General features: G+C 41.1%; 1 protein-coding gene and 1 long non-coding RNA gene across 2 annotated transcripts in view; one reads left to right on the top strand and one right to left on the bottom strand.

The window, feature by feature from the left end:
* Positions 1–26,351, top strand: part of CLMP (CXADR like cell adhesion molecule) — a 60,839-nt gene that overhangs the window by 21,471 nt on the left and 13,017 nt on the right. The window contains exons 2-6 of the mRNA XM_079954828.1: positions 20,191–20,348; positions 21,729–21,930; positions 22,044–22,208; positions 22,455–22,577; positions 24,735–24,876. Coding sequence (XP_079810954.1) covers positions 20,191–20,348; positions 21,729–21,930; positions 22,044–22,208; positions 22,455–22,577; positions 24,735–24,876 — 790 coding nt within the window. The remainder of the gene's footprint in view (positions 1–20,190; positions 20,349–21,728; positions 21,931–22,043; positions 22,209–22,454; positions 22,578–24,734; positions 24,877–26,351) is intronic.
* On the bottom strand, positions 4,921–8,763 carry LOC307203794. Its single transcript, XR_013833357.1, has 2 exons — positions 8,708–8,763; positions 4,921–6,041 (listed from the first exon to the last, which is right to left on the bottom strand). It is a non-coding gene; the product is annotated as an uncharacterized lncRNA (long non-coding RNA).

Here is a 26,351-nt window from a genome sequence, read left to right on the forward strand (position 1 = left end):
GGGATGATGGGAGTTGTAGTCCAAAAACAACTGGAGAACCCCTGGTATATAGATGATAGATAGATATTGTCAAAACCATGTTGATTTTTAATTGATATAAAGGTAAAGGTAAAGGGACCCCTGACCATTAGATCCAGTCGTGACTGACTCTGGGGTTGCGGCGCTCATCTCGCTTTACTGGCCAAGGGAGCTGGCGTACAGCTTCCGGGTCATGTGGCCAGCGTGACTAAGCTGCTTCTGGCGAACCAGAGCAGTGCACGGAAAAGCCGTTTACCTTCCTGCCGGAGCAGTACCTATTTATCTACTTGCACTTTGACATGCTTTCGAACTGCTAGGTTGGCAGGAGCAGGGACCGAGCAACGGGAGCGCACCCCGTTGCGGGGATTCGATCCGCCGACCTTCCAATCGGCAAGCCCAAGGCTCAGTGGTTTAACCCACAGCGCCACCCGCGTCCCTTAAATGATATAGTGGCATATAAATACATTTTATGGGAGGAGATCTCCTCCCCTGATAGGTTCTGTTTTAGGGTGGGCTTCCCAAAAGCATAGCAGCAGTTTCTCAGAGAAAGAGAAATCACCTTTTGCATTGTTCCAAGTCCAGTATGGCCTTGCTATTTTTTCCCTACTACTTGTGGGGAGGGGATGCACCCTCTTCAGTTTACCTTCCAGAAGTGTCTACAGCTATTTAGTTTCACTTTGGACTGCATTTACATAACAAAGCAGATAGTTAAGTAAATTGTCTAGCCAGATTTCCTAACAATGAATCTGGTTTGAGCTTTTTTTTGTAGTCCCTTCCTTGCAGCTTTAAAATCACAGCTTGGAGAGGACCTCAACATTCGTTTAGTCTAACCCAGTGGTTCTCACCTTCTTGTGGGGGAGGAGGGGAAAGGAGAATGTTAGCCACTTTGAGACTCCTTAGGGTAGTGATAAAGCGGGATATCAAACTCTTCTCAAACTTTATTTGGGCCACGCTTCCAAAATAAAAATTTGCTCGTGCCACACCAAAAATGTTATTGACAAGAAATACATTGGAAAACAAAAAGAAACAACACTTAACAGTGCTTTATTTATATTATAACATAGAAAACAACTACTTTTTAATACAATCTTGGGACATCCAGAAATTATAAAACATGCGGCTACATAAGAGCACAAATCATTCCAAAAATATTATATTGATTTGTCCTTGAATCTTCCCACCACACTTGCCATCCCCTCCTGCTACACCTGTGTGGCGCACCAGGCCCTTTGAGAACCACTTGCCTAACCCAAGATTATTACACTGACCCCCCCCCCCCCGCTTTGTATCAAATGCCATAACATTCAAGTGTGGGTGTTGTTCCTTTGCAATTGAACTACTTTCCTAGGATGCATTTTAATGTGTAGCTGCATGTGAAGAAATGTCGGGCCCTCTCAATTCAGCAACATCTTCAGAGTGTCCTGGCAACCACCCTCTTACTAAATGTTATAAACTTCCACTAAAAAAGTATGAACATTGTTTAAAGGGTGGGGCTCATACTGTGGTATGTATAAAAATATTTATGCATCGGTTATTCCTCCTCTCCTGTTTCATTTCAGCCCTAACTAAAAACCTATAAAACTTGCTGGAGGATGCTTTGGGTTCATTATAGGATTCTAAAGCTGTTCTTAGCCTCAAACAAGTTGCACGCCGGTGTGTGAGGTAGACAGAATGGGTACAACACACGGGCCAAGTTCTGACTTCATGTGATTTGTGATCTCTGGGTTATGCCCTGATTGGTTGAATTCATCACTCTCTCTGGAGTCGAGTAGATTTTATGACCTCCTCCTGGCTGTCTCATAATGCAGGAATGTGTAAACAAGAGAGGCTGGCGTGTGGCGTTTTGCTAGGGAGCCTTGCGCCTGGGGAGCACTGGGGTTATGGAAGGAGGTCCCTGCATTAAAACTCTGGCATGGATTTCTTTTCAGCTTGTTTAAACAACAGGGCTGTGTGGAGTTTAGCTTGGGGGGAAGGAATGTGAGCTGTTTGAAATGGGAGGTTTCTCCGGGCTATGGTAGCTGTCAGATGTATGTACACAAGCCTTATCAGAACGATATGCCTTATTTCTTTTGGCATTGTGCTTATTTCACCTGATTACCATTTATAGTAAATGTTTTTTAATGAGGCCTGATGTGTCTGGGCCTGCAATGACGAAGAGGCAAGATGGGAAACAGCCCAAGATTGCAAGGCGCATAAGGCAATGCTTGAAGAATTACAGACAGCTCATAAAGTAGTGAGGGCTCCTCCTCTTACTGTTTAAAATTCTGAATGAGCCACAGATCCTAATGGCCAGTGACAGTGAAGGCATGGCCCATGATGTAACTTGCTCCCCATCTAAAAGGAGCCAAGATCAGGACATTCCCTGCCACTGGCAGAGGAGGCCATCAAAGGTCAACCAAGCACAGCATGTAAAGAAGGCAGTTAGCTGTTGTAGTTATGTCCACTAAATGACAAACACCTCAAGTACTTCCTAGGAAAATGGGATGTTATTTATATGTGACAGGATCCAGCCAAAGTTAATTTTTTTGTGCCCTATCGATTTGATCATGTGCATAACTCTCCTACTCTCCTACTTAAATCCACATGCACTAACTGCTTGACTTTGCTTGGATCATGCCGTCACTATGGGGCATAGCTGTCAACTTTTCCCTTTTCTTGCGAGGAATCCTATTTGGACTAAGGGAATTTCCCTTAAAAAAAGGGAAACGTTGACAGCTATGCTATGGGGTGGGGGTGGGGGCTGAGGGTGGGCTAGATGCCTTTTTTGTGTGTGCCCAGGTTAAGCCTCCAGAGGGGCACCATTGAGGCTGCCAGCCTGTGTTGGTGTATACAGAAATGTGCATGAGGGGTGCCAAACCGGATCTTTGACCAGAGTGAAATAAAGCCTAGTTTCACCCCTGATCATGCCCACAGCATTACCTTAGCATGGGACTACTTTGAGGATGTATTTGGATACAAAGAAATCCCCAATGCTTAATTTTTAAGAGGTAGAAATAATTTTGATTTGGACACTGAACAAGATATTCTGTATAGAGAACAACAAAAAGAGCTGCGGCCAATTCAGATTTGAAACCTGGCACAGCATCACTGTGTGCATGGCTTATGAAAGAACATAAAATACATTTCTAGCTCTCGTGGTTGAGGAAAAATGTAGCAGAAGGTCAAGACTTTATTTTGATGACCCTGCTCTGTTTTTAGGGGCCTTGTGGGCTTGAGATTTTGCAAACTCCTTATATTTTTCTTCTTCAACTGGCTGGGGTTCAAAATTGTCTAAGTGTGTGGGTCACAGTCTGTACAAAATGTACAAATTGCCAATTTAGTCCCAAAAAGACTTGACTAACCTAGGCTGAATACACTTAACTTCCAAGTCATGTAGGATTCTTCATTTCTCCCTGTGCTGGTTATATGCATGATTGCACAAGTCATTACTACTGGCCATGCATTTCTCCTTCCCACTCTCTTGGAAGCCTACCTATGCGCAAGGTCTTTAGCCGCATGACATTTCCATGTCCATGTTACAGTTACAGTGCTTCGCATCACTTCAGCTAAGAAAGTATTCATGTTTGGAAAGTGGAGCAAAGACAGCTGAAAGAACCTAGAATTTCATGCTTAGTGTGAAAATGACCTGCAGCTCTGGAAGACAGGCTTCTGTTAACAGATACAGTGGTACCTCGGGTTACATATGCTTCAGGTTACAGACTCTGCTAATCCAGAAATAGTGCTTCAGGTTAAGAACTTTGCTTCAGGATAAGAACAGAAATCATGCTCCGGCGGCGTGGCGCCAGCAGGAGGCTCCATTACTTAAAGTGGTGCTTCCGGTTAAGAACAGTTTCAGGTTAAGAACGGACCTCCGGAACGAATTAAGTACTTAACCCGAGGTACCACTGTATATTACATTTCCACAGCACTTACACCACAATATTTTATACCTGGAAAATGTAAATGAGCATCAAAGGAGCTGACCTGATTAATCATAAGTAACACAAGTCTTAAACAACCCACATAGCTGCCAAGTATTTTGAACTTCTATATTATTTCAAGATCAGATTCAACCAACCAGACCCACCAGAGGAAGCCCACACAAAGGGCTTCCATCCTCTCCTCCCACCCTCTAAATTGGCCAGGGGGTTAGGAAAACCACCAGAAGAGTGGGGGGGGGGAAGAGAGGAGATTATTCCATTTGACAAGCTGAAATGTTTGTGCTAATGAAAGAATCACCTTAGCACTACAATGAATTCCTCCTTAAAATTGATGATTTTTTAAATTTAATATCAGTTTTATTTTTAATTATTTGAACATTGCATGTTTCCTGTTGTACAACTCTAGCATAAGAGCATCAGAATAAATTGCTTCTATTCAAATGTGGTGGACGAGTTTTTCTCCTCCCTCTCCCATCCCTGTCATTTCATCTACATTTTCCTTGTACTGGAGAAGTCCCAATGAAATTCAACAGCAGTCAGCAAGACTACCACAAAAGATTTAGTACAACCTAAAAAAACCATGTTTCAGAAAACAGAAATCCTAAACCCTTCACTGCAGGAGACTGCTTTACATTTTGCTCTAATAATCAATGCCCTTTGAAATGCAATTGAACTCATAGCTTCCTCATAGATCTGGAAGCTACAGCAAAGAACCATAAGCCAGCTATGCGTTTCTCTAGATCTCTTTATAACTTCTAAATTAGTGAGTGGAATTTATTCCCAGCAGTACAACATTGCTGTCACCAGCAAAGAGAAGGCGATGACATTAAAAAGTAATTGACATTAAGATGGCTATGACATTAACATTAATTATGTTTGATACATGCTTGAGGTGGAATCTATTAAGACTCCGGGCTTCAAGCTTCAGCACATTCAGACATTTAGTCTTTCCCTTACTTCTTGCCTGTTACACTTTTTCCCCCTACTTTTGATTCTCTCCCTGTAATGGGGCACTACAAACGTGAGAGTATTCTGTATAAGCCTATTTCAAGATACTGTAGAGGACGTATTTTGTAAAACTGCAGAGTTTAGGTTACATTGCTGGATTAAATTCTCAGAATGAACTTTGATAAGAAATGTCAAGGGGATTTTGTTCCTGTTTCATTGATAATGCCACAATTCCCTTTGCGGACACAATCCGGTCTTCAGATGGAAAGAAACATAAAAACAAGGCAAGGTTGTAGGGTTCAAGCCCACTGGCTTGGCCCCCCTGGACAGTGGGTGCCCGGGGCCATGTGTGTGCAGTCTGCTCCTCCCTCACACCCAGCCTTCTGGGTCAGGTCTTACTCGAGAGGCAGAGAGAGGAAGGCAAGTTGCAGCAGAAGTGCCACTCCTTTCCAGAGCTGGGCAGCACACCTTGCACGGCAGGGCGCAGTGGGCTCCCATATCATGTTTGATGGACATGCAAAAAGATGTGGGAATTTTGGGAGGAAATTTATAACGAATTAAAAAAGATGTTTAAAGTCTCGTTCCCCCCCAAAGCATTCCTCTTAGGGATCATTGGGAATGAAAACCCAAGATTTGGCTGAGAGAAATAAAGTATCTTACAAAAATCCAAAGCCACTTACAGGCTTACATCTGAGCTGGTTCCATCACCTAAGCAGTTTCAATACCACAAGAAAACAGTAGTAGCTAAAAATATTAAATATCCCCCTTTTCTTCCATCATATGACACTTCCTCATTTCCTCCTTGCAGTGGCATCATTGGAAAGCAGCCTTACTCAACTCTATAATTTGTTTGCACAACCAAACAAAAACAAAGCCAGAAAAATATGGCTAGTTCATACAATACCAGGACCCAATACAAGCCACAATGGACTTGTCAGGACAGTAGGTCCACAGGGGCATGTGACTCAAACCAGACATTATTGAGGAAACAGCTTACCAAGGGAGTTTGCCCAGGTCAAGACGGGGTGAAGCTGATTTAACGGGAAGCTGACCAAGGGAGTCTATACTTAAATATCCAGGAATGGTCGTGGACAGATCTGTGTCTGCAAAGTCAAGATGCCCTACTTTGAAGAATGGGCAATTCTGAAACAAAATCTAGGAAGGTATAAAGACTTAAGAAGACAAACATATGAGACAACCCTGTTGTTAGCCATGGACTTCCTGAGGGTTTGCCCTTACTCATATATATAGGAATTCTAAACTGCCTTTCAGCAAACTAAAAACCCTACAATAGCTCTCAGTTGCACTTCACTGTCATCTAGCTGATAATGTCTACCCATCTAAACAGGTCTTTCTGCCTTCACAGCCCACAATCGCTTTGAAGACTGGTACAGGAAGTTGTTGGGAAATATATTTACAGATGTTCACTACATTATCCATTTTCAGTGTCAAATATGAGATTAAGAAATAACGTGGAGAAACTTGAAAATCTAAGTTTGGGAAGCAAAGCCAAAATATTGATGACAGAATGGCTGCAGTACTTTGCAGGCATTACTTTTACTCCCAGGGTATTGGCAACATCATGGGAGTAAATGTGAAGCCTGGAAGCACTCTATATCCACAGAGCCTCTCTTTAAGCTAAATGTTGTGCTACTCCTTAAGCCACAGCAGAGCTGTGATGTCTGTTTCACAAATAGCTGTAAACAGCGCACTGGAATCTCAGACTGATAGCAGTTAGAAGTTTCTTTCTTTTTCTTTTAATTCTTTTATTCAAACAAGCAACAAAACATTAAGCTAAAAGTAATAATAAAAGCAGTCATAAAACCAGGAAGAATAAAATTACAGGATAATAAAATAATAGTTGTAATAATTCATAGAAGGCTTAAAAATGAATGAGTGGTGTAAAATATATTCCATAGCAGAATAAAAGGTAAAATGTTCATATTTCTACCAAACATATTGTTGTTGTTGTTTAGTCGTGTCCGACTCTTCGTGACCCCATGGACCAGAGCACGCCCAGGCACTTCTGTCTTTCACTGCCTCTGCAGTTTGGTCAAACTCATGCTGGTAGCTTCGAGAACACTCTCCAACCATCTCGTCCTCTGTCGTCCCCTTCTCCTTGTGCCCTCCATCTTTCCCAACATCAGGGTCTTTTCCAGGGAGTCTTCTCTTCTCATGAGGTGGCCAAAGTATTGGAGCCTCAGCTTCACAATCTGCCCTTCCAGTGAGCACTCAGGGCTGATTTCCTTAAGAATGGATAGGTTTGATCTTCTTGCAGTCCATGGGACTCTCAAGAGTCTCCTCCAGCACCATAATGCAAAAGCATCAATTCTTCGGCGATCAGCCTTCTTTATGGTCCAGCTCTCACTTCCATACATCACTACTGGGAAAACCATAGCTTTTACTATACGGACCTTTGTTGGCAAGGTGATGTCTCTACTTTTTAAGATGCTGTCTAGGTTTGTCATTGCTTTTCTCCCAAGAAGCAGGCATCTTTTAATTTCGTGGCTGATGTTGCCAAATAAATTCATATTTAGCGGGAATGTGCCAAGCATGAGATTGTTTCTTTTTTAATAGTATAAAATGCACGTCAGGTGGTTTTAGCAAACTTTTGCCAAGGGATAACTGATTGGCCTTAGGATCTGCAAGATGAAACTGTGGGTTGGCTCTGTCGCCAGGCATATATGCTGTGTCCCTAACCTGACTGGCTAATTAACGAACAAAGAGAAAACACATTAATTTTGAATTTGCATTTCACAAATGAAGCTTAAGATAAACAAGATTTAAATGCCTTCTATCTGTGAATTCTGGTGCTTGGCAGGAGCGTCAAGCGAGGAACAGAAAAGTATTTGGAATTATAGATAATCAGTCAAGACTACAGCCATACTGTGCCCACCTCCCATTCCTATATGCTATGCCAGAATATGTAAAGCTCTACCAAGAAATGGAACACTGTACTAAAATAGATATCCAAGGTTCATTCTGTCAATATAAGGACCCAAACTGCCTTAACTCTGAAAATCTTATTCAGCATTAACCCCACTTGCCTAATCTTTTCTGCATCCTGACACATCTCAGATCTCCAGACTTAAAATTTTGGACTTGGATACTTGATTCTTGCCCATCAGTGCACTCTGTCTTGTCTTCCTGACTCTAGTGAATGGGTATCAGCTTAAATCTAAATACTCTTGTTGTATCTGCTACTAGCATTAAGGTACCTGAGAATTACTATGCATTTGGCTTAAACTCATCTCTAAGCCTACAAATGATTAGGTTTCTCTGTCCCATTCTATCCTACATTAGCTAGGAACACAGGTGGTACAAATAAAACAAGATCTCAAATGAGCTTTGTTTTCTCAGATGCAAAAAAATTGTATTTATTTTTCTAATACCATCAAATACTGCTCTCAATTTCACATGTGTATTTGCTTTTGTGTTAATCCAAACAGGATAGATCACTGTATGATTTATCAAAACAATCACCACTTCCCAAGAGAGCTCATCTTGGGGAGGTGGGGGGAATGCCACAGGAAAAAAATATCATAAGCATTAGTAAAGTTAGACTGTTTTCACCAATTTTGAGAGCTACCTTTGTGTAACCTCTGGCTGCTGTTCTTTGTTGTCCCCCCTCACTGCAGAGAACTGTTGTTCCCTGAGGCTGAGAGTCACTGTTCTATGTGCTATGAAAAGAAGAGTCACCAATGAGACAAAATAAGTTGATTTAAATGTTTGCACTGAAGTTAAAATGAACAAGGCAGGCATTGTTTCAAAACTACTCATTTCTCCCCTCAAAAAAATCACATAATGTATGCATACGATACCTTTGCAAAAATGCTCACTAATGTCAGTGTTTTGCCATTTTGTCAGTTTATGAAATTCAAAACAGAGCATTTCCTTTCCTCCCCATATAATAATAATAATAATAATAATAATAATAATAATAATAATTTATTTGTATCCAGCCCTCCCCGGCCAAAGCCAGGCTCAGAGCGGCTAACGTCTTATAAATAAGACAATATGCATAATACAATATGCAATATGCAAATAAAATAACATTCAACATTCATTAAAATAATATAGAATACAGTAATATTAAATATCAGCATTTCAAAATTAAACAGAAATCCACTCTTAATAGTTACAATAACTAATTTCTAAAATAAGTTTTTTAGCTAACTATGAAGTTCGTTTTGAGGCCTCCAAGAATCTTTATCAAGTACAAATGAAAGACTGCCAATCAAACTAACGTTGTATTGAATGGAACTTCTAATAAAAACATTCTGCTGGTGTTATTTGTGTGCATATCAGCTTTTCTTTTCTTTTTTGGGGTGGGAGGGGGGAATCCTGAAAACCTGATCCACAATCCATCCGCAACTAAGAGGTGTTGTAACTCAAAAGAACTTCTTGCAATAGTTGGCTCCCTAGGCACAAAGGAAAACTACCCCTCTACCCCTTTTTCCTAGGCTAAGGTACATATACTTCCTCTGACCTTCATAGAATGTGCTCCTTGGTAACATGGCTGGCCTTTTCACATCTAATTAGTAGATATGCTCTGCAGCAGCCCACGTGAAGCAACATTTGTTCTGGTTCAGCATGTTAGAAACATTATGCTCACTCACTCACCCAAGCTCAATGACATCTCATAGCTTTCAGCTGAAGCATCTTTCTGTTCAGGTCACTGATAGCAAGATGGTTCCTTATGCAAAAGGTCTTTGCAGCTTCAGCCAGACCTAGGGCATCTTCACTCTGAAACTGGGACAAGTGCCCAATGGAAGCTGCAAAGGTCAGAGGAATGCTTGTTGGGACACAGTACAAGTTTATTCTTGTTCAGGGCTTTCCTCAGACAACATCCCTAGGCTCTTTGGCCTTAGCTAGAGGAGCAAACATCAGAGGATCTGTGTGTGTGTGTGCGTGTGTATGCGTAGACACACAAATAGAATGAGAAAAAATAGTGACTGGGGACAAAACCTATAAAAACTAGGCAGGGGTGGGGCTTTTAAGAATAAGGCAGCAATAAGCAGGTTTACTTCAGAAGGAAAAGCAGTGTTGTGAGGAATGTGAATATAATAGACACCAGCATAGCTCAGAGACATGATAATCTAATCAATTTATTACTATATATGCCTGAGGAGAGCCTCAGCATAGGATACGTGATATTAGTTATTTTCTGTGTATACAGAGGAGTACCCTCTGATCCCAGCAAAACGCCTTCTGGTACGATATGTAGATTAGATGGTTAAGTAGACTCACCGTGGCCTAGCTCCTGAACACCTGACTTACCACTGCTTCAAAGATATCAGTTTAGTGGAACCACTGACACAGAATACCTGTGGTGGAAAAAAAATGTACTAGAGGCACTTAAAAAAAACACCACACCACCCCCAGCCCAGTCGCCCTTCAGTAACAAACATATTCAACTTGGAGAACCTGAAATATACTTCTCTTTCTGGTTTGGATAGGCTAGGAAGAACTTTGGAATGACCTGTCTGGAGGTACTGAGAATCCCACAATACTTTTTATGCTAGGTGACTTTTGCATGAGGAACTGCATTCATAGATATGGACACCACAAGGGTGAAAGTAAGCAATGTATAAATCCACGCTTACTGAAACTGTAACACACAAAAATATCTTAATGATACAGACTCACATTCTCTAGTCTACAGTATAAGGAACATGGGGGAGTGGCTGTTGTTGTCATTCATATTTTTGCCCAGAGGAAATCTGTGGTCATCCATGCATGTTTTGGAATAGGTGGGAATATGAAAAGTGACACAGAACATTAGGCATTCATTTTTGTCTCATATTAGCAACACTTGTAGTGGGTACGTGAACTGTCATATCTTGTTATGAGCAAGTATTGGAACATAACTGAGCACTTCACTACTGTAACTTGAAAATGGCTAACAGGGAATGAAGCTCGTACCTGAAAAGTGACTTTCATTGATTGTGATGGAAGGTACACCAAGGTTACTTCTTAAGATCCAACGTGCATGTGTTTCAAAATAAAGCTTTTTCCCAAATGCAAAATCACTCTGTTAGAATTTGGCAAGGTTTATATCTAGCATTATCATTTTATTGTCAAATGTCTCGATATAAATATGACTCGTCTAGTAATTAATTTTGATGGCTTAAAAAAAATTCAGATCTTCCCCTTTCAAAGAAGATCACTGCAAATGTCATGCAAACTACCAGATGGACCTGGATTTTAAACAGAACTAAACCAGACCCAGTGCCAGCAGTAAGAATTCAAATCACACAGGCCCCAATCTTTAGTACGAAGCAGGATCCATGGAGGAGTCAGGCAAACCTTCAATCCCACCGAAAATTAACAGATCCAGCCACACTGCTAAATTCAGCCAACCTTCAGGAGCTGCTTCAGATACAAGTGATCACAGTGTGCAGCTCCAGTGTTGGTTTAATTTATTTATATGCTTCCTGTCCACAGTGAGCTGTGCCCAAAGCAGTTTACAACAAACACCTATTTATTATCAAAATACAAAAAAGGGGGGTGGGCAGGAGCCAGTCTGCAAAAGATATAAATAAATTCAAACAGGGCAAAATCAACAATTCAACAAAACGCAGAATAGATTCAGTATTACGAAAGAAATACTCTAGACTTAAAAGACATAAGAGCAAAAAGGAAGTTAACAGACAATAAAGTTCCAGCTGCTAATGCTGGTCTTACTGCACTGTCAAGGAACTTCAGCAACCTTTCATAGGGGGAGGGATCTTCTCCCCAGACTAGAAGATTTACAGTCGGCCCCTTCATCTCTCCGTCGGAGATTGTTTGGGTCTCTGGTGGCAACAATCTGCTTGATGACTTACTGGCCATTACAGTCCTATTGTATTTTCTCTTGAATTGGTCACTTACAGTCAGGTCAACATAAAGGTGCTAAGTTCTATGTCAAGAACTGGGTAGCTGTCTTGGAATAAATGTAACTTTTTGATCTTACATGCCCCATCGGTGTAGGAACAACAGATTTCTCAAAACGCAGCTGAATAGAAGGGATAAATGCCAACACTCAGCAACAGAGCGGCATGTGTATTTTCACTTGCCTCTACGCACAAACTTTACATACTGTTTTGTCTCTGAGGGGCAACAGCATCTGCTGCCTTCTGCATCACACTTTTTGCTAGTGTTATCCTGCACAGACATTGGTCTTGGAAATATCCACATCTTGCCTCATGTTGCCTTTTGCTGTGTGGTAAACTTTTAGCGACATGTGCTTCTGAACACCTATTACCCCCTCTTCACTTTTCTACTGCTATACAAGAAATGTTTGGTGTTCAGATATCATACTAGTACAGTGGTACCTTGGGTTACATACGCTTCAGGTTACATATGCTTCAGGTTACAGACTCGGCTAACCCAGAAATATTACCTTGGGTTAAGAACTTTGCTTCAGGATGAGAACAGAAATTGGGCTCCGGTGACACGGCAGCAGTGGGAGGCCCCATTAGCTAAAGTGGTGCTTCAGGTTAAGAACCGTTTCAGGTTAAGAACGGACCTCTGGAATGAATTAAGTACTTAACCCGAGGTACCACTCTACTATTATATCTAGAGGAACCAGACAGGTTGTTGGACAAGTACCTTGCCATGAAGTAAACATGTCTGAAAGTATTAAATAGCAATAAGTAAGAAAACTTCTGCGTACATGCTGAGGCTTTTTCTCATTCGTAGATCTTTGCCTTCTGTAGTGCAGAATGGTGACAATCTTATAATGGCCTACAGAAGGACAAATTATAATTAAATCTAATCATGTTTACATAGTCCAACAATTATAAGATAGGTGCCTCAGGGCATCCTTGTGGGAGAGTTATGTATTTGTCATAGAATAGGTAAAAGTTTAATTTTCTGGCTTAGGGACTTGAACCAGCAGTTGATTGAACTAAGGGCTAATTTGATCCTTTATAAAACAACTTCCTTAGCAGACAAAATCACTGTTAAGATCAGTCACAATCTCAGATCATCATGATGATGCAGAATACACTGTAAACGTATACTGCTTTTGGCATCCATCTGTCTCAAAAGACAGTGCGCTTCTGGGAGTGACGTAAAACCCTGGAGAATCAATCCCTGCTGTTACTGCACAGACCAGTAACTCATATCTGCTGCCTAATGCATTGTTTTTGTTGTGTTAGTAGCACCAAAGTGATCTCTCTGTGACACAATCCTGGGCAGTGTGTATGAAGGTCCTGGGCTGCCCGGACGGCAAGCCCCTCGCTGATGGGCCAAAGGAAAGCAGAGCAATACATCTGTCACCAGCTTGGCTGGAAGGAGGCATTTGTTGTTGTTGTTTAGTCGTTTAGTCGTGTCCGACTCTTCGTGACCCCATGGACCAGAGCACGCCAGGCACTCCTGTCTTCCACTGCCTCCCGCAGTTTGGTCAAACTCATGCTGGTAGCTTCGAGAACACTCTCCAACCATCTCGTCCTCTGTCGTCCCCTTCTCCTTGTGTCCTCCATCTTTCCCAGCATCAGGGTCTTTTCCAGGGAGTCTTCTCTTCTCATGAGGTGGCCAAAGTATTGGAGCCTCAGCTTCACGATCTGCCCTTCCAGTGAGCACCCAGGGCTGATTTCCTTAAGAATGGATAGGTTTGTTCTTCTTGCAGCCCATGGGACTCTCAAGAGTCTCCTCCAGCACCATAATTCAAAAGCATCAATTCTTCGGCGATCAGCCTTCTTTATGGTCCAGCTCTCACTTCCATACATCACTACTGGGAAAACCATAGCTTTTACTATATGGACCTTTGTTGGCAGGAAGGAGGCATACGAAACGCCATCTAAACGTCTTAGGGACTCTACTCCAGATTCTTGTAGGGTTTACCCCTCAGCCTATTCTTAATATCCTTTCCCATCTAGTCATTCATCAGTCTCCCTTCAACCAGAATTATTAGGTTTGATATGCGCAATATTCAGATCCAGGGCAAGGTTTAGCAACCCAAATATATTGGGGTTTCTGTTAACTATCATCTTAACCTGAACATCTGACAAGCAAGTACATGCACCCATCTGCCCTCCATCTCTCTTCCCTTCCCTAGGAGTTTGTACCTGCAACTGAAACAAATTGGATAAATGCCTCAGGTATTCCTGTCTCCAGCTGCAGCTGTAATAACTGCAGACATTTTTCTTGTACAGTACTGTCAAGTTCTCTGTGAATGTCTGAACATCAGAAGCTATAATTTACCTGCTGTTTGGTATGTTACAATAATCAGGAAAAAACTGTTGTCTGTTGAGAGGGCACCTAGCCTGTCAGGCAACACGAAACAAGACTCTGCAATGCTCATAAGATAAATATTTTGTAAACAGTTAAAATTGGAAGACATTGCTCAAAGCAGACATTATCAGCTGTTGACCGCCATGTTATTAGATTTCTCATATTTTACTAGCAATACATATTGATATAAAATATGAAGAAAAAACAGTTGTCATTCCAAAACTCTTTCCAATTTTCAGTGTGATTTCTCAAGTAAGCTGGTCTGACACATAATGCTTTCTTCAGCTTCTACCCCAAGAAGCTTGATTATGATGGCTGTTCGGCCACATTTAAAGGTAATATCCTTTTATTTATGGCATTCTGCCAACAACAGAACAGCAGCAATCTCCGGCCCACTTTTCCATCAGCAATTCCACTTTAATACTCTCTCAAAATTTCATTGTACATTCTGTCCTAGTACAGCAACTTTTGTGAAGGAGCCAGGAAAATAATGGTCACTTCCCCACCTACACAGCTGCTGACCACCCATGATTCAACAGATATATATATATATATCTGCACAGTACCCATCATATTTCCACCTTATAACTGCTTCTGATTGGTATGTGTGTGGGCGGGAGGTATTTAATCTTTAAATCTACAATTTGTTCTTTATAGTTTGATTTGATCCTTATTAATTTCTTTAGCTTTAGACTTCAAATGCCTCACAATGCTTAAAAGAGGAAAGAAATTTACTTTCATTTTATCTTTGTGTCACTTGAAACTTCAAGCGCATGTGATTCAAATTAGGCAGGGCCTCTGAGCACCATGTTTTATATTGACGGGCCTCTCTGTCCTCTTTGTTTTGAGCCTAGCTAGCTGCTCCCCCTGGGAGCTGACTGCAATAAAATATTTTTTTTAACCAGACACTTCTGACTCTCTACCAAATTCCTGAAACCACAGATCAGACTAGGAAAGCAGGCTGCAAGCATCATGCATGTGGGGCCGGGTCTCACTTATTCTGAGCGCTCACACTCTCGGGAGAAGGTGACCTATAGCCTCTCTTCTATTGCTAGCCAAAGAATACAAAGAGCAGATGTCCCAGTATGTACATCGTCTGGGCATAACTGAGTGATTATCCCACAGAATGTTCCAACTCGTTTCCGACTTTCACCTCCTCTGCAAGAAAAAATCTGCAAAAAGGCACTACTTGCACATTGGCTCAACATTTGACGTTATTAAGGACAGCAAAATTAAAGTTTAAAGTGAAGAAAAGGAAGCCTGAAAACAGAATTGCAGCCAATGTTAGTTATACTTAGTAGTCCCATTAAAATTAATCTGCATGAATAACTTAGGTTCATTAATTTCAATGGGTCTACTCTGGGTAGAACTTACTTGGCTACAATCCAGTTTTTAATGTATCATTTTTTGTTAGTATAGAATTAGATTCACATAACTCTTTTTTTAAAAAAAAACTTCTCCAGGTTAATCTATACAATATTTTATTCTTGTCGCAGCCCATGGTGTTTGTAGGCAGTATAACATGGCAGTGAAAATTCGTCACAAGGAAGCAGCAGGAGAGTGGTTAAGATACCACTTGATCTAATATAAATATAGTTGATAGCATCAGGACCAATGCAGAAGCAAGACCCAAAAGGAGAAGCATTTCAAGGAAAAGCATTTCCTGAGCGTATGCAATGTTTTGCTAAACTGGGAATCAAACATCAATTTCTTCTATGGCTGTACGGCAGCCTGTCATTGTCTCTCTTTATCCATCTTTAACAAATTAATAACTATTATTACAAAATTGCTTAAGACTGAGTTTTTCAATGGATGCAAGGTAGGATAGATGTGAACACCATACAGTACCAACTGCTTACATGAAAGCCCTGCCTCTTTAAAAGGCCAGTTATTTCACATAGGATTTTATGGAATCAAACTCTCTGTAGATAAAAAGGATTTTCAAGATGCTTAGGGTTCAAAGGTGAATCCAGTTTGCATAGTGAAGAAGCTTGCAGTGTGCATCACAATCCATTTTATCTCCTACCTCCGTGCCTTCTTAGTTAACCCTTTCAAGCATAAACTGTAGGCTCAATTAATCAAAGTCTTTAAATACAGCCTTAGCTAGAGAATAGGAACAGTTTGATGGTCAGGCTCCCCCAAACTATTTTGAGAAATCTGAAAGTTCCTTGCCATTAGATTTTCAGGTCTTAAGTTAGGTAGCACTTTCTTCAGACTCACTGACACTAAATACAAAAATACATGCTATTTCTTCCCCAGATTTTAGGTTTACCAAATTATAAATGTAGCTTACAAATAGAAACTCATATACATTTGCATGTGTGCGCGCACACACTGACCTGGTTGAATTCTGAGAACAATTATACACTAGATTATGAATTATCACATGTGATCAAGAAGGGAGAGGGAGAAAGATAACAAACTGAAACGCCCATGGCCTTTGGGTGAATTCTGCCATCTTGTGGTACAATTCTTAGAAACACAAAGTACTATTAAAAATGAGTACGGTATTTTATCCATACCATTCATTTTAATTGTCTCCACCTCAATGCCATTCATGAAGCCAAATCTGAGCAGATTCAGTGCCATATGCTTTGATTTCAGAATGCGACAACAAGGTCCAGCTCAGTGGGGAATATGGACCTGGTTTCTGGGCTGTTTAACTACCAGAAGTGTTAGTTATAATTGGGGAGAGGGGGAGCATATGCATCAATATGCACTGTGTTGTGTGTAAAAATGGAACACTGTTTTCACACAATTTCACCGATTCAGTGAAACTTCTCGCAGTATTTTTGAAAACAAACAAACAAGGATGCCTGCCCATGAACAAATTCTGTATAAATATGTGTACTTTCAAGGGACTGCATTTCAGTTTACGATATACCCAGCATAGTTTCCGAAATGTACAAGTATGTTTGGGGTGGAAATAGAAAAAGCTGCTAAGATTGTGATAGTTCAAAGCAACAGTCTTCTTTCTCCTCCCAGAATATTAGATTCTCACTTAAGGGACTCCCATGTTAAGTCATGGTAATTAATTTTCAAATAAGTAATCCTAATGTGCATTCTGACACGCTTCAGTCACGAGAAAAAAAGGTAACATGAAAGGCCTGAACATTTTGAATGTAATCTTATCACCCTATCTTTGGCTTAATGTATCTAAGGGTCATTCCCCGCCCCCCTGTTTTTTTATTAAAATAAATGGTCTATAGACGACTAAGTTCTTTGTTGCTACTTTGCCAACAGTGAATTCAGCAGAAATTTTCTGCATACCTGGGAGGCTAGGATTTGTCATGAAAAGGTGAATGCAAGAATGTGTGTGTGTGTCACTCTCATTGTTCCTGTTTCCTCAAATTATAAGAATTCTAAGGTCTGAAATATAGAATAAATGTTCATAAATGTCCAAGGCAAACACATACATAAGTATATAAACCTCGTGTCTAAAATAGTGCAGGAGAACAACCCTGAAGCCATTTTGACTCTCCCAAATTGTCCTCAAATATTTCTCTGCAAGGAGGAAGGAAATGGGAAAAGCTTTCCAATTGTCTTTGGACTGTAGGGGCTTACACCTCCCTTTTCAAATACATTCTGGCAAGTATCTGTTAAGCTGAGCAAACAATCAATATGCGTAATAGATTCCGGAACTAAAGTATTTACCATCTCAAAGGAATGGCCAGGCAACCCAGAAAATGCAATCAAGTGAGGCATTATCAGGTATCATGGCAGACAGGAGAGAAGCAACACTCTCAAATTTCTGCTGGAGTCTGCCTCCTTCTGTGATGTATGTATGATGTTTTGTGGGTGGTCTTGGGCTACAGGGTGGGCAGTTTCAAAAGTCTTTATAGGGGCTTGTGCACCATTGTTCGGGGTTCTCCTCCCTCCTGTGTGTGGTGAGTGGGGACCTTGTTGCAACAGTTTATTTCCTTTAATAAAGATCAGGCTTACTAGCCACTTTCCTTTCAATATACTCTGCTTGGCCTCTGCTTTCTCTGACCGATAGAAATCTCAGAAATCTCGTGAGGGACTCTACAGACTCTGGATACCCCATAAGGGAATTAGAGGAAATTGGAGGCAAAAACTAGATAATGCCAAACAGCTTTTTGAAATGCAAGCACAAATGAATTAACTCATCATGAACACACCAACATTTCACAGTAAAATAATATAAATTGAACTGGGATGACATTTTATTATTAGTTTTCTGTTGCTTCTCTTTTCTGGCTGCTCTAAAGATGGTCAACTGAAAAAATAACAATTAAAACAAGCTGTCACTGGGGTGTCTACTCTCCCTTTTTTAAATTAAAAAAAAAAAGATCTCAAAAACAACACACATGATAAAAAAGACACTCCATATCTATTTGTTTTGTCTACATTACTTTCTCAGCCTAAATTTCACATGCGTATCAGAGTCCCTCTAGCGGCCAACTCTGGAAGCATCAATATAGCATTGTCAGCTGTATACAATTTCGCCATTGATTACAGTACAGTACTTGGTTTTCTTTTGTTAGGAGGGTTTTAAGTTAAAAATAGTATGTTTCTTATTAACAAACTGTAAGCAAAAGCTTTATCGATCACAAGTCATAAAATTTTGTTCCTAATCCCACCACAAAGTAGCATAGCTCAATGGATGGAGTTTGAGGAGAGGGAATTGGCGTCCATGTCATTTCACAGCCCCTCAATCCACAACAACGCAATATGGGTGGAAATGCTGCCAATAGTACCAGGACAATCGCTGCCAGGTTAGCCCTGCCTATATTCAGCTACAGGTTCTTTACGCATAGCCCACATAAATTAAATCCCTTGCTCTGGGCAGGGCTTCTGCCAAGAGTGTGTGAATCTAAAAACCAGTAGTTCAAGCTCTACTTTGGTTTTTTTTATAGTTTGAGGGAAGCTACAACCAGTACTGTTCTGATGAATACTCACAGTACTCAGACAGCCAAAAGTCAACTCACTATTCAAGAAAAGTGAGTTAAGTGTTTTGATTGCTGCTTTAAATCATACACTACTCATACACTTATTCACTATAAATACTTTTGGGCTAAACCAAACCTATCACTATTTTAGCAACTGTTATACACTATGAGCCACAGCTCAGTGGTAAAGCATCTTGCTTTGCATGCAAAAAGTCCCCATTTCAATCCATGGCTTCTCCAGATAGGCCTGGGAAACACCCCTGCCTGAAACCACTGCTACTTGGTGTAGACCAGGAGTGTCCAAACTTTTTTCAGAGGGCCAGATTTGATGAAGTGAACATGCATGACGGCTGACCATAGTTGTTGACCTTTTTTTTAGGACTGAAGTTGTTGACTGGGGGTTTCACTCCAGTAAATAAACTGCCATGGAAGCCAGATTAAATCAACCAGAGGGCCAGATTAGGCCCCTAGACCGAACTTTGGACATGCCTGGTGTAGACAGTGCAGAAATCAACCAACCAAGGTCTGACTCTATATAAGGCAGCTTCCTATGTTCCTTTTATCAACTCCAACAGTTAAAAGAATTCTATGTTTACCATCTGTTTGGTGCACATGGCAACACTGGTTTCTACCACTGGTGTTTGCCAGCATCAGCATACTTTTTCAAAAAATAGAAGTATGTAAACAGTATCTAGATTATTGACTGGTTTACTGCTAATCTACCAGTCAGCTCATCTGAAATACTGTAGATACAAATTAACTTCTATTTTGTAAAGCAAGAGATAACCAAACTCTGTTTTAGTGAGGCTGCACTTGTGACATGCCTACCAAGCAACTGATCTGCAACACAGAACAAGACCCGCAGCATCCCATGATAACACAAAGATGATACGTAAAAGTCACTATGATCCTCTTGACAGAGTGATGGATGTGTTCAGATTCCACCTCAGTGTAGCCTCATCATCTTGGCAAGTCACTCTCTCCCTCTCCATTTTGGTTACATTTGTTAATAGGAATAATATTGCTTTAAATGTTCATATCTGGTCTTCTTGATCAATTCAAAGCAGTTTACTCCACAGAACACAACTCTCACTGGAACATGACATGAAATGCCAAAGCAGCAATTTATTGATCTAGGATTACTGGAAGCATCTGACTTGATCTTTCTCTTTCAGCATCCTGTTCCACTTGGCTGTCACGGGCTCAGATAGAATTTAAGAAAGTGGCCGAAGCAAACATTACTCTGCCCTGTCACCATCGACTGTACCGCCTGGGGCAAACAAGCCTAGACATAGAATGGCTGCTAAAGAATTCCGATGCTGAACCAAAAGTGGTATGTCTATCCCCTGAAATTCAAAGTTCCTTGGTTCACACTATCCCCACGTAGATTCTGGGATTAAAGGAATAAAGCAACCTTGCCCTCACCCAGGGCTTTTATGAGCCGGAGCTCATTGGAGCTCAGCTCCAGCACCTCTTAGGTGGGCATCATTGCCATTCTAAGAGAACAAGAGAGAAGTTCATGGTGAGCTCAGGCACCTCTTTTTCTTGAAAAATAACTCTGCCCTCATGTATGCAGTGGCCTCGCAAGGTGTGGCAGTGCGCCCAGGGTGCCATGTCTGGGGGGTGACAAGGTGGCACCCCGTGGGGTGCTCGCCCCACCACCCCCGGGCGCAGTGGTGTGAGCAGCCATTGCGCCACCACAGCCACATATGGAGGATCCTGTTCGCAGTTGCAGTCGCGAGCAGAGGATCCCATCATCGTCCGTACAGCATTTGAGCGGCGCCAGTGGCAAACTCCTACATACAATGCATGCAGTGTTGAACACATGCGCCGAATGTAGCGACGCCGCACACGTGCTGTACATAGTGGTTTGCTGCTGGGATCCCCCCGCCGCCACTGCAGCCGTGAGCAGAGGATCTCACCACTGTCCGTACGGCGTTCGGGCACCACCAGGGGCAAACTGCTACGTACAACGCATGCGTGGTGTCACACGCATGTGCTGTACATAGGTACGCTGCACATGCGCCCTACGTAGCAATGCCACACATGCGTCGTACGTAGTGACACAACGCTTGTGCAGCCGGTGGTTTGCCCCGCCCTGGGTGTCGGTTAGCTTTTGTTCGTCCCTGCATGTATGCTAATATATAAAGTTGGCTCAGAACAATATGAGACTTCAGAGTCCTATGAAGAGGCTTTTGTTACAATGCAAACTGGGAAACACCAGCCACACCTTTGGTCACACCGAGATAGCAAAACTAGTTAACATCGATTACTAAGCACTACACATTTTAAAAGCATACAAGGAGCCTGCTTGGCAAACCAGCCATTCTGTATTTTAAAAGAGCTCCCGCATTGGACGACAGATTTCTGGTGAAAAGGGTAACTTAGAAAATTTAGAAGAACTGGAGTGCAGTCTTGAACATATCTAACTAAGTAGTATACTGAGGACAACACATCTAGAACAAGTTACTCTTGTCCAGTTTTCATTCAGAGAATGTTGAAGGTTAACCCTTAACTACAAGAACAAATTATGAAAGACAGAAATAAAACTCTCCAGAGAGGTAGTCATGCTAGTGGATTAGCAGATGAACAATACTGAAGTGGAAAAAGCCCTTGGAATAAGAATAAATCCTAGAGATTTTGTTTTTATTAAACTAGCAATGGTGAAATGAAGAACAAAGTAACTAATGAGTGGACTCTCTCTGCCTCTCAGGTGATAAATTATGCAGGAAGCAACACCTACACTTACTTTAATGATGAACAAAAGGGTCGTGTTTCATTTGCCTCCAACAACCGGACTGGAGATGCCTCTTTGGAGATTTCTTTCCTGCAGCCAAGCGACGCTGGCCAATACACATGCAAAGTTAAAAATGCCGGGCAGTATGAATGGACCCACATAACCCTGAAGGTTCTGGGTAAGGCTCTTATAAAGTTGTTCCAAGATAAGCACTTAGTTTATCTATTGAGTATTGTGTTATTCTGGCTTACAATTAAGCGTAGAAATCTGATATTTTTTTCCTATTCCCAGAAAAACCTTCTAAACCCAAATGCTGGAAAGAAGGAGAGATGATAGAAGGAAAAGAAATCAGTTTACAGTGCAATACTGTCTCTGGCACTACACCCATAATGTACAAATGGGAGCGTATAGAAGAGGATGGAAAAGCTGGGTCCCTGCCACCCATGGCACATATCAGTAAGTTCATTGTTGCCCCAAAACCACCTTCAGCAAAGGTTCTCTTGTGGTCGCTCATTATGGCAGCTATCAAAAGCAGGGAATGTTTTTGGGTCTTCTGTATAAAGTATAAAAAGCTGAAAGTCTTTGACATGTTGAGTATCTTTACTCCCTGCAAAAGATTTAAAAGGTTCTACATTATTTATTTAGGTTTTAAACAATGTATCCTTGTCCTACCTAATTCATGAAATCTTGATTTCCCCCCAGATTTTTCCAATCCTGCACAAGTTCTGCTGAAGAACCTCACATGGATGGCAACAGGGTTATACCAGTGTACTGCCTCTAATGAAGTAGGGCAGGAAAGTTGTGCTGTAAAAGTGACTGTGCAGTGTAAGTATACAGGGAATCCCAAGTGTTTTTGAGGTTGGAGGAGGGCAAAGTGGCCCAATACTAAATTAAACATTAAATTCACAACAAATGTCAATTGTACGAAAAGGACAGTTCATGAATATTATAGAAAAGCAGAACAACTAGAAGGCAGCTGTTCAGACCTTGGCTTCAGCACTCTCCATCTCCCAAACTCTCCACACAATAGCTGTCAGTTTACACAACGAAGCTTTGCTCCCAAGGCACAGTAACCAAGACCCTGTAGTCAGCCATTGGGTCTAGAAGCTGCACCCCTCTTTCTCCTTTATCAATCTCAGGTGTTCTCTGCTCACCTTTGGTCAAGTATGAGGCTCTTAATCTCAGGGTTGTGGGTTTGCATCTCAGGTTGGGCAAGAGATTCCTGCATTGCAGGGGGTTGGGCTAGATGACTCTTGTCTATGATTCTATTATTTAGGGATCCCTACAAACTAATATATTTTTGGTAGAAGCAGCAACTCTAGGTTTCATGAGCTATGTCTCTGAAGTAAAGGCCACACTTTTGAATTATCCACTCGCCTAATTTTATACTGAGCCTCAAATTTGACTGAAGAGGCAGAAATAATTTTTTATTTTCCTGTAGAGCAATAAAATATACTTACCACCAGATGCTGAGTAAAAACTACATGGGAAGGATTCACTGCAATGGATAAGTTTTGCTTTCCTGCTTAGGTACTTAATGATAGCAATACTGTGGGTCATGAAGTTTTCCAAGTTAGTTTAACCAGAGATTAGGGTTTTTGGGCAACTGTTTTTCCCCATGACACGGGAATAAGGGTAAGGCTCACACGGTTGGCAACAAGTCTTTGCCAACATACACACAAATCTAGGTGTGTGCAACCATGAGGAATAGATTTGCTTTTAAATAAATGGACAGGAGGAATAAAAAGTCCTTACAACAAGAAACAGTAACTGTTTTACGTGGTGTGATGGAGCTGTGCTCCCAAGACAGGCGTCACCACAGCAGCCTATCTAGAAAGAACTTGGGTGGAACTGGGCAGAGGCAAGGTAAGGACTACTTAGGCATACCAGCAGAAGCACTGGATTAGTTCCATTGGTGCACTCCCACAGCTGCAACTACACCACCATGCTGCCAGCAGCCATCACGTATGAACAAGATGACCTCTCTCAACAGATTTTTCTTGTCCCATGACATGGTCAGGTGATGCATGATGCAGCCACCTTGCTCAAGATAAAGAGGTCTGAAACCTGCTCAATGACTGGATGGGAGACTGGAAACTACCCCAAGCTCCTAGATGGAAGAAAGACAGGTTATAAATGTAATAACTGCCCAATCAAGTAATAAATAGCTAAGAAAGTTCTATTGTGGTACAATGTGCTAGTTAATAAATATTAACTGAACACTTTAAGCCTGTGCCCAGAACCATTATACATGGGTCACAATGCCAAAATAATGGCACACCAAGGTTAAAAGAATCTGTGAGCAACAACAGATTAGGCAACAAAAATATAAATAAACAGCAGTAATACATTTGGATACTATATTACACATTTCATAACATTTACTGTAACAAACATAAAATGTACATTATGGATACATTTAAAAATATTTGTAGACTGAATGAATGTGTATCAGAGAGCATGTTTAAGGTGGAAACTTGAAGTCACTAAAAGGAATTTTTCAACCAGCCAGTCTTGTTATAGTTACTTTAAATTTATTAAACATATCAATTACTTCTCACACCAAAAATTCCCAAAGTGATTTACAACAAAAAATAACCCTAATACAAAAACATAAACATAATTAAAAACATAAAACATTCACAGTACTTTGTGAAAGTGAACTGACTTAAATTTCACCTCTTTAACCCAGAAGTAGACAGAGAATTATCAAGGCTTTATTTTTCCTAAAATAAATGTAAATATGAATAAAGGGACATTCAACAGAGGAGAGGTAAAAAGGGCTTAACCTGGACTACAGTGTTTATGCAGTTCACTATAGCAATATGAGTATGCTGTTATTTTATCTTTTGGACACAGTATTAGAACCTATACAAGAGGATTAAGTTGCATGGAAACTCACTGAAACAGACACAACATACTGTGGCAAAATGTTTCGTTCTTTGGCAAATGTTAACACTGTATGCATTTATGAATTAACAGATGCACAAAATTTTGGCATAGTTGCTGGAGCAGTGTGTGGAGCAATGGGGGGCCCTGCCCTGGTTTTCTTGGCGGTGTGGCTGACAATCAAGAAAAAAGAGAAGAAGAAATATGAAGAAGAGGAGACCCCAAATGAAATCAAGTAATTACCTTAAAAGTGTTTCTATTTACAACTCTCAAAAGACCAAATTAACACCACATTACCTTCCTGTGTCACAGAAGGTCTCGGAACAGGCAGAAGGGGGGAGGGGGAGGTTATCACTCAGTGATAAGAGGTTTCTAATCGGATGGGGAACTATGTGTTGAGATTCCTCCACTGCAGGGGCTGGACTAGATGACCCTCAGAACCCCTTCCAATTGTACAAGTCTATGATTCTAAGCACATGATTTACACATGATCCCAGACTGAATCACTGGCACCCCAATTTAAAAGGCCCCTTGAAGAGCTGCTACAGGCAGCAAGAGAGAGTACTACACCAGCTGGATTAATGATCTGACAAAAGCGAATAGTTTTATGGTCCTTAAAACATTTACAAAAGTATTACAGGATAAGCCTTCCTGGACTAAAGTATGCTTCAACATGAAATGTTATCCTCAGGGGGCAGGTATTATGTGGATGTAAACAACATCAAAATGAGATTGAAAAATACAGTCTGTGACAACTCTGCTGAAGCTTAAACATATGCAGAAAATGGCAGCTTTATATGCATACAGGCAACTCCCAATTTACACGAAGGTTAAGTTCCAAAGGTGCCACACATTTAAGTGAAATTGCATATAGTTGAAACACCACTGAAAAGGCCTGCACACACCCCATTCCACCCCTTTTTGTGACTTTTTGGGTCACTTCTAGGTTCTTTGAGAATCAGGTGTGCATTCACACACACATCGGACACACTTAAAATGGTTGCTTCCTGTATACCAGCCACTGTCTTGTGTTATCAGGCACAAGACATGCAGGCTGGGAAAAAGACTGGCTATCATATCACTCGCCTGCCCAGTTTTTATTTATGTCATTGCACAGATAAATTGCACAGGTATATTGCTGTCTATTAAAGTTTGTTCCTACCTATTTAAAAGGGAAATGCAGTATGAATCTAGCTGCATTACAATATGCAAGCCTGGGGCAAGTGGAGTGAATAAATGAGTCAAGACTGAAGTTTCAAGGCTAAATATGTGTTATTCTATTGTGGGAGACTTGTGTCTCTTCAGATGTTGCTGGACGACAACTCCCATCATCCATATTCATTGTCCGTGCCAGCTGGAACTGATGGTAACTGGAGTCTAATTAAACACACAGGACCACAGGTTTCCCACTCCTGCAGTAGGGAAAGCATATGGACAACAATGCAGTTTAGTTTGAGATAATTGTGAACAAGTTAGTTACATGCTATTTCAAAAATATTCAGTTACAGATAGGTAGCCGTGTTGGTCTGCCATAGTCAAAACAAAATAAAAAAATTCCTTTCAGTAGCACCTTAAAGACCAACTAAGTTAGTTCTTGGTATGAGCTTTCGTGTGCATGCACACTTCTTCAGATACACTGAAACAGAAGTCACCAGACCCTTCTATATAGTGAGAAGGTGGGGAGGGGTATTACTCAGAAGGGTGGTGGGA

This window comes from Podarcis cretensis (assembly GCF_951804945.1).
Source record: "Podarcis cretensis genome assembly, chromosome: 15".
In the NCBI taxonomy this organism is placed as follows: Eukaryota; Metazoa; Chordata; class Lepidosauria; order Squamata; family Lacertidae; genus Podarcis; species Podarcis cretensis.